Source organism: Cryptotermes secundus, unplaced genomic scaffold (genome assembly GCF_002891405.2).
Source record: "Cryptotermes secundus unplaced genomic scaffold, Csec_1.0 scaffold594, whole genome shotgun sequence".
Lineage (NCBI taxonomy): Eukaryota > Metazoa > Arthropoda > Insecta > Blattodea > Kalotermitidae > Cryptotermes > Cryptotermes secundus.
In genome coordinates, this window is record NW_019737090.1 from 587452 (window position 1) to 596887 (window position 9436).

Consider the following 9436-nt stretch of genomic DNA (forward strand, 5'->3'; position numbering starts at 1 on the left):
CGGCACCAGATGAAGGCATAAAGTTAACGGATGTAGGAGGAAATTGCTTTGGGAAAGCGCGCTGAATTACTATTGAGGGAGAGGCTCGGAAAGAGAATGATTATAATATGCGATAATTTAGTTTACAAGTTTTATTATTATAATATTGTTATTACAATTTTATCTTCATCACTCAGATGTTATAAATTGCCTTGTTTTTTACTTTGTGTATGTCTGTTTCCTTACTTTGACTCGTGCTCGCTTTGTAATTGGCCCTTGGGCTCCTGAGTTAGCACACAAATAAGAATTGAATTATTATTATTATTATTATTATTATTATTATTATTATTATTATTATTATTATTATTATTATCATTATTATTATGCACTGTATTATCAAAGTAAGCAGTCTGTATACCCGCATTCTTTTCTATAGGAGTTGCAGAAATACCTTGACGAAGCTTCCGACGGAGTGATCTATTTCAGCATGGGCTCAAACCTCAAAAGCTCTCAAATGCCTGACTCCATGATAAATGCTTTTGTGGAAGCCTTCTCCAAGTTGAAGCAACGGATATTATGGAAATGGGAGACAGACACGTTGCCAGGGCAACCAAAAAATGTGAAGCTCGGAAAATGGCTGCCTCAGTCCGACATTCTTGGTGAGCGTCTCATGCCCTCATTTTCTCTGCTGTTGGCCGTAGTGTGGTTTCATTATGGTATAAATTAAATTGAAATTAAAAACCAAAAAGTAAAACGTTTGTAAAGGTTTATTGAAATAAAGAGCGCAAAATTAATAAAACTATCCCTCTTCACTGTTATAATTAGAATTATCAAGTCAAGTAGGATGAGGTGGGCAGGGATGTAGCACGAATGGGGAGAAGAGGAATGCATATAGGATATTAGTGAGAAAGCCAGAAGGAAAGAAACCACTGGGAAGACCAAGGAGTAGGTGGGTGGAAAATATTAAAATGGATCTTAGACATATACGATCATGGTAGGAACCAGTGGAGGGCTCTTGTGAACACGGCAGTGAACTTTTGGGTTCCATAAAATGCTGGGAAATTCTTGAGTAGCTGCAGAATTGGCGGGTCCTCAAGAAGGGCTCAGCTCCATGAGTAAGTAAGTAAGTAAGTAAGTAAGTAAGTAAGTAACTCTTCATTGTAATGATAACTTCAAATGTGTTTCTCTGTAGAATTTTAAATTTCAAATTTTAAGCACTTCCTTAATATTGCACTCTTTTAATGGTTCCTCGCAGCTCATCCCAACGTTCGACTCTTCATCACTCACGGCGGACTTCTGAGCACACTTGAAACCATCAGCCGGGGAGTTCCCCTAATTGGGATCCCAGTCTTCGCTGATCAGTTTCTGAATACACGAAGGGCTGTGTCGTCAGGCTACGGAATTCAGATCAATTTAAATAACATCACATCAGAATCCTTAACGTGGGCTATCCAAGAAATCATTGAATCACCAAAGTATGTTCTGCACTCTTAATTAATTGTAATTATTTAATGTAAGTGTCCTTTAAGTTCTTGGAATAGTACATACTTGTCATCCAGAACGTACGGTAGTTTTATTTTCACATGATCATACGTAGTTTCCGTAGGGTTTTCCAAACCTTTTGTGTGATCTCCGTGACAACGCCTTAAATTACGACACAAAATCTGTTCACAATGTTTCAGTTTATATTTGTTTGTTGAGAAATGACCATAACTGACGCCTTCCTTATTGCCAATATCGTTATCCGTACAGATGTCACCTGAAGGTCGCGGCATATTCTGCTTAGTTTTCGGCAGGTCGCGGTTTCATATCTTGGGCTTGCAGACCGTTGTCGTCACTAAAATGTCTGTGACTTTATCAGTTCATCCAGGCAGATGTCCTTGCAGTACTTCAAATTAGGTTATGAACACTTTCCTACATATCCTTTTCAATTAATTTTTCATTTCTCATCTAATAATTAAACGCTGTATAATGCCGTATGCCATATGGGGGCATGCGGTAGCGTAGTTGGTTGAGGCAATATGCTACACACTGAAAGGTTGCGGGTTCAAGTCCCGATGGGGTCAGTGGATTCTTTTCAATTGACCTAATCCTTCCAGCCGCACTATGGCCCTGGGGTCGACTCAGCTTCTAACAGAAATGAGTACCAGGAATATTCTTGGGGGTAAATGGCGGCCGGCGCGTAGGGCTGACAGCCTTGCCGCCATCTATGGGCCAGTTGTCCAGAAAATGTGGGAACCTCAACATGTCACAACCCTATGGGCCTCCACGGCCTGTTACAAGGATACCTTTACTTTACTTTTTTTATAATGCCAGATGGGCTGACCAGGTAAATTACACGGTCCGAAAAGCCTGGAGGGCACTACATTTCGTAATGCGTATTGTAAAAAGGGGTAATAAAAATACCAAAAGTTTAGCCTACACGTCGCTAGTACGTCCCATTCTCGAATATGGGGCGGCGTGCTGGGATCCATACAGGGAATGTCAGATCACTGCTTTAGACCGCGTTCAAAATAAAGCTGCTAAATTTGCCCATTATACAGGTGGCTCGGTCTGGGAATCTTTGGCGCAGCGTAGGATGATAGCACGGATGTGCTCACTTTATAAAGCGTATAACGGTGATAGGGCGTGGAAAGATATAGGGGACAGATTGCAGGCGCCACGCTACGTGAGTAGAGTCGATCACCTTAGGAAAATAAGAGTCAGAAAAATAAGAACAGATGTCGGGAAGTTTTCCTTTGTGAACAGGACCATTGCTGACTGGAACCAGTTACCTGAAGGGGTGATTGGGACTCACCCCGTTAAAGCGCATATATTTAGAAAGAAGGTTAGGAAAGCAAAGTCAGTAGAGCAAGTGAAGTGTACTTGTATTAGGTCATTGTACTTGTACTGTACTGTGAATTTTCTTGAGACGTATGTGATGTATCTTTGTTGAATGTATGTCCGTTTTTGTAAACACTGCCACCGGGCATAAGCCCAATTGCAGTAAATAAGTAAATATATATAATATATATAGTATGATCTATGAACATCGCTAAATAAGTTAAGACTAATTAAATAAATAAATTTGTCGATATTAACGTCATGATTACCGTCATCAGTCTCATCATAACCGCATCTTCTTTTATGGCCTCAGATCCATTTGGGAGTTACTGACGAAAAATAAACGCTGTGGCTTTAAACATGGACTCCTGTCGTGAATCCATGTAGTTATATCTACCATGTGATATAGTTTTCTCCATATCTAAAATTAATAGAAAATACTGGGACTATTCCTAACTTCATTGATTGCTATGTTAACAAGTAAGTGAAAAGTGTATTTGAAATTAGTAATACATATTTGCATTATTTAGAGATATTTTGCAGGTTATAAACCTGCTGAAAATATCATGAATGATTGTTTCATATTTCAGAATTAATTCTATGTTGCTTTCACAGGTACCGTGAGAACGTCCAGCGTCTGTCCCGAATCTACCGGGACCAGCCACTCACACCGCTGGAGCAGGCCGTATTCTGGACAGAGTACGTGATCAGACACAAGGGAGCTCCTCACATGCGCTCCGCTGTACTCGATCTCGCTTGGTACCAGTACTTCCTGCTAGATGTCATCGCTGTGTTGGCCCTAGCTGTCGGTGCCGTTCTCTTCTTCCTGTTGCTGGTGTTAAAGGTTGTATTAAGGAAAGTGTTCGGCGGAAAATCACGCGAAAAAGACAGCACATCGAGAAGAAAGAAACAAAACTAAATGAATGTCAAAACGTTCATTTGTCGGTTCCTGACAAAATTTATATAATGTGGATTTGTAGACCCCAGAATGTAGGACAGTAATATGATTATGGTTTCTTGTATGATTAATTTGTAGTGAAGGCTTAATCGGCTTCACGTTTTCATGTTACCATTTGTGCTACTAATATTTCGCTGAAGTGGTAACAGTCCTAACTTATATTCTAGAGGTGCTTGTTTTGTTTCTCGATCGGGACACCGATTATCCTTAGTGATGTTTCTGCTGGTTTTCCTCAGTTCCTCCATGAGAATTCCAGAGTAGTATCTCAAATTAAAGCACGATCTCTCTCTTCCACATGATTTCCAATTCTCTATTTACTGACCCTAATTTTCGCCCTTATATAAGAGCGTTGTTTAATAAATCATAGACAGAAACAATTAAATAAATTAAAAATTCTTCTCTTTCTATTTCATTGACCTCCTCTTCCTGTATAGTATGTGGTGTGTTCTTGTGGCAGAAGTAACATAAAAACACTTTTACACTTGCATGTCCGTAAAATATGTGGTACAAGTGTCTGTCTGTTTTAGCATGATAAGACATAAACTGTCTTCTTCCACGCAAAGTTCAAAAGGGGCAGGACTGATATAATCTAATTACTGCTTCTCCCGTGTGTAGTAGGTCAACGCCGAAACTAGTGGGGTATTTACGTTTGTTTCGTTCCATTTATGGTCACGAGTAAATTAGAAACAGAATTGACCTGATCAATAATTTTAACGTGTTTGATATTATTCACAAGTTTCCAGAAGACTGTATTAGTTCAGGTAGTATAATTTGTTATTGGTTTATTTGTGTATTTATTTATTCATTTATTTACTGTTTATTAGGTTGATTAGTGAATAACATTGCGAAGGGTGTGAGTGCAGTCGTTGCTTAATTTCCGATGATTTCCTGTGATTTGCCTGGAGGGACTGAGGAATTCCACGAAAAATCAGCCAGTTTCTGGGCCTAGATTCTAACCCGGAGAACACACGAGTGAGGGCGTTTGAGAGCAGGGCATTGAGTGGTATATTTGGATCACAGAGGAAAATAACAGGAGGCGGGAGAAAACTCTATAACGAGGAACATCATGAACGTTAGTCCTCGCCTAATATGTTATTAAAATGATCTATCCAAGAGCATAAGGTAGGCAGGTCATGTAGCAAGAATGAGAACAGGTGCGCATGAAAGGGGTTGGCAGGAAACCTTGATGGAAAGGGAGCACAAAGAAAACTTATGAGTAAATTGTATGATAATATTAAAACGAATTTTAGAAAAATATTGGGGGTATTGTTCGGATCATTTGACTTGTGATAGAGACAGTCGAATGACTCTTGTGAATAGGTCAGTGATCCTTCGGGTTGCATAATATGTTGGGCGTTTCTTGTGTGACTGATCAACTGATGGCATCTCAAGAGGAACTCATCTCCGTGGAATTAGTTCATCTGCTTTAATTAAGTTAACTTGGGACTGGGAGATAAGCGAAAATAATAACACATTTAAAATTCTAAATGACAACCCATGAATTAAATCAGTTTTGTTTATTGAAGAAGTTACATTGATATCTCTGGGCTAAAGTTGATGTTCATATAATGCGTAGACGCTCATGGCTTCAGCTTTCTGCTCTCTACCGCGTATCTAATGCATAATAATCCAAAGATACTGTAAAATATGAGACTGAAAAATGTCGAACGGAAAGTGTAAAATAAATAATTACCTTAAGGTACATCTTTATGTTTTTGTAGAAATATAATCGTTGCGCTGACCACGCGGCACCCTCTATCCGCTAAAGTTGGCACTAACTTCGCCGACAAGCGGCAGTCGCTCGGTAGGTATAGTTCGCTTGCGGACTGCAGGTCACGGAGTTTGTATATGTTACTGTATCACTTGAGAGGTTTTTGAAAAATATACAAATTAAAAGTAATGTTTGGGGAAAATTGCCAAAATAGCCCAGCGAGCCGTATAAGAGAAACGCTAACAGACCGATCTGCGCCCCGCGGGTCACGGTGCGCCTACACATGAGATGGAGCATGAAGCTTCGTATTTTAGTATCATGGTAGGAAGCGGACATTTTGTTATCCTGGAGAGACTTTGAAACACAACGAAAAATTCAGTCGGGGCGAGACAGTATCACGGCCTAGATTCGAACCAAATACCTGCCTAATTTCCTAATACAAGTCTAGAATGTTCTCTCTTCACTCTGTAAAAAGAAACTAAATTAGTACACTTATTAGGAAAGCTGACGACATAAGATAATCAGGAATGAAGGACGAATTTCAGCAGGTGAAGGCAGCAATAGGCTTGGGGCTATTGCACCAGCCAATGGGAAGACTTCGTCATATTCTCTCGAGGTTAGACGACTCAACACGACCGCCGTGAGGGCCGTGAGCGAGCTCCGCAGTGATGCAGCACCGTTCGTGAAGACAGCAGTTCGAGGTAGGAACTAGTTGTTTATTGAGAAAGTTAACAGAATTCATGTGGCACTAACTGTAGGTCTTTGGGGAAACGACTGTTTATACCAACATCTCGTCACACTGTGTTGTAATTATCCTCATGTCTGCTGCAGACCGTCTTTAGTGTTCGAAAACTATATCTTGAATATGTCTGTTTTCTGAGATATAGCGCTGTGTAGTCCGGTGAATGTCAGCTGACATATCAGCTCTATCTCCAGTGCCGAAAAGTACCAGTGTGCAGCAGGCAACTTGCTGTGTAGTCCGACGCGATTTCTGTTTCATGCTAGTTTCTTGTGAGCCATGTTTACGTATGGCCCGGTTGGACGTCATCCCCCCTCCCCACTACTTCCCATTTCGCGTACTCCCATTATTCCGGTAGTGCCACGTGACCTCCTGCTCCAGCTGTTCTGGAATGCAGTAAGAGTTTCGTCTTGGTATGCGAGGAAGGTCTAGGCCGGTGAAGGTGTTGTGTGGCTGAGCTGTTGGTCGAAGCAAGTGGACATTCTGTTTGGACTCTTATCCTGCCGTTAGGGACTGTGACAGCCTTGTACGAGAGTAGTTCTGTGAGTTTTTTTTGGATATTGTAATTACTTTGGGTTTTTCTTATTGCCCCTTTTGAATGGTGGCAGCACTACGTAGGTATTATTTTATGTTTACGTATGTCGTTAGGTGAGTCTGGTTGAGATGGAATGTTTTGGGTTTTGTATTGTGTTGCCGAAGGGCTAGTCACTGTGGTTACAAAAAGGTTGTCATGTATTTCTAGAGTAGATGTTGCCTAACACTCCGAGTTCTTGTTATTTGTGAATCCTTGTTGTATTTTCTGTTCGTGATTTTTTGTTCTGTGCTCTACAAATGGTCGAGCGCAAAGGCGCCCAAGACAATTGGATTTGTTAATGAAAGTGTTTGGTTATATTATTATTTTTGTGTTATTATTGTTATTAAATACTTTGTATTGAGGTTGTGCCTTTCTCGAAATAACTGCTAACTTGGACACCCCAGTCCGTCTCGGAAGTATCGGGAACACAACCCGGGAACCAGGGACGAATACAGCGTCCTCCTTTTCTATTGTGAGCAGTGAGGAAATAAAGAAAGGAGGAGCTGCTAACTTTCTTGACTTATGACGAAAGCCGTCTCCGGGATGTGGCACCGTGTAGAAATTGTGTTAACCGACGTTTCGGAGGAACGTATCGCCTCCATCTACAGGGTAGAAGACAAGAAGAAATCCTGTTGCACCTGCTCTGCTGGTTCGCTCGCGGATTTCTTCTTGTCTTCCACCCTTAAGATGGAGGCGATATGTTCCTCCGAACCGTCGGTTAACACAATTTCTACACGGTGCCACATCCCAGAAGACGGCTTTCTTAATAGTCACCGCTGTGAAAACCTCAAATCTTACATTTCTTGACTTAATTTTCCTCCGAAACGTGTGTTGACTTTCAACATGGTACAAAATGTTATGTACTAAGAAACATAACTCTTAAAAAAATTAATGAAATATTAATCACATTTGTATGTGGTACTGACAAGTGTACTGACTTGCGGAGTGCTACGGGCGTTACTGTTGATTAAACACTTCACTATGTTCCCTGCAAAAGTTTAGCCGTGAAAATGGCAANCAATGTTGTAAGAAGAGGGTACAAAATATCTGGCTTTCACAGATATTGATTAACAGCATGATGAAACACTATACCTGTGCCACAGGTAACAGGCCTAATCAGAAACATTTCTGAGAATGTCAAGTCATGCTTATTTGGTTTAAGAATGATTGCCAATGTCCAGGGACCTTGTGCGAACTACTTGATAGCGTTGAGCATCATGAAAACTGTATGTTACATGTGTGTGTATGTATATTGCATAAGATTCTTCGTTCATGTAACGATGTTGTATGAAGAGCTTCACTCGGTGTAACGTTTCAGTGTAAATGCATAAAAATATTTGGAAGTCAGGATTAATGTGGTGTAAAATTTGAGGTTTTCATATTTGGGATATGACGTTTTGAAATATGACGTCCTGTATAGTTAGGTAGATACGTTACAACGTTTTGAAGGAACCTGCTTTCTCAATCTTCAGGTTCGTACCCTGTGGTTACCTTATCCCAGAAGATCTTAATTCAAGTTGTCTTAAGTCTTTGACTGTTTTAGAGTTCTAAGATAATCTAATTTTTTTCACTCGACTGTTAAGGAAATTCACTCGATAGGTCGCAGTCGATATGATTAGACTGAAAGTAAAAAACTGCAACTTCCCGATTGTAGAATCCAAGTGTTAAAGACACTTCATCGCTGCTTTCTGTATACAGGGTCGTCGAAGGTGTAGCAAACTTTGTTGTTCTGAAGAGTAATGTCTTCTGTGGCGACATGTTCCTTTAAAACGCATGGCTTTCTTGAACTTCAACCCTTCACCTCTTCATAGACACTACTGTGATAAGTTCAAAACGAATATTGTTCTTCTGGTTTGCGATAATGATCGATTTAATACGACGCGATTGTGTGCAGTAGTGTAAATTTTCTTCTGCTCTGTCAATCCACTTATTTCAGAAATTGGATCTACACGTATCTTCTGGTAACTGAATCTCATATGGTTCTGCGCATGTGCGACACATGAAAATACTTCATGAAATTCGATGATATTTGGTACTGAAATTTTGACAGCGCAGCCATTAAACTTTGTGTTGATAATACCATGCCTTGATTTTACTGTTGTTTTTTTCTGAAATTTTGAGAGAATAACATTAAGAATTATCTCACAAATTCTGTTGTCAGAATGGGAAGTGGATGAGAATGGCCTATGGTGGTATTCAATGGCGTGTTTTTATATTTACCTTTCAGGTACTTGTACCAGACAGTTACTATGACAGCTGATAAAATAAACTTATTGATGTGCTAAATTAAGCATGATACCATGAAGATATAGGTATATACCACGGAAGTATAGCTGTGCGCATTCCTAGTCTCGGCACTAGATGGAGGTGAATGGTAAGCTTCACGCTCTAGCCGCTTTTCTCTCGGGAAAATAAACACCTTGACCCATTTCATGGGAAGACAGGTTGGTCTCATATCTTGTGCAAAGGCTGCGACGAAGAGAAATATCTTTTAATCCGGTCGAGAACCGAATATCGATTCGCCGATCGACCAGCGATTATTCTAGGTGCTATACTAACAGCTTTTCTGGGTATAAACAGTTATAATAATAATAATAATAATAATAATAATAATAATAATAATAATAATAATAATAATAATGTTACACTTAG

At 39.9% G+C, this 9436-nt stretch overlaps 1 protein-coding gene across 6 annotated transcripts in view; it reads left to right on the forward strand.

Annotated features, from left to right (window-relative positions):
- LOC111870141 (UDP-glucuronosyltransferase 2C1) overlaps nt 1-5458 on the forward strand; it is a 21208-nt gene extending 15750 nt beyond the window's left edge. For all 6 annotated transcript variants that reach the window (XM_023862181.2, XM_023862182.2, XM_023862179.2 and 3 more), the window contains exons 4-6: nt 416-638; nt 1235-1454; nt 3418-5458. In XM_023862181.2, the coding sequence (XP_023717949.1) occupies nt 416-638; nt 1235-1454; nt 3418-3721 (747 nt within the window). In that variant the 3' untranslated portion in view covers nt 3722-5458. The remainder of the gene's footprint in view (nt 1-415; nt 639-1234; nt 1455-3417) is intronic.
- The last annotated feature ends 3978 nt before the right edge of the window (nt 5459-9436 follow it).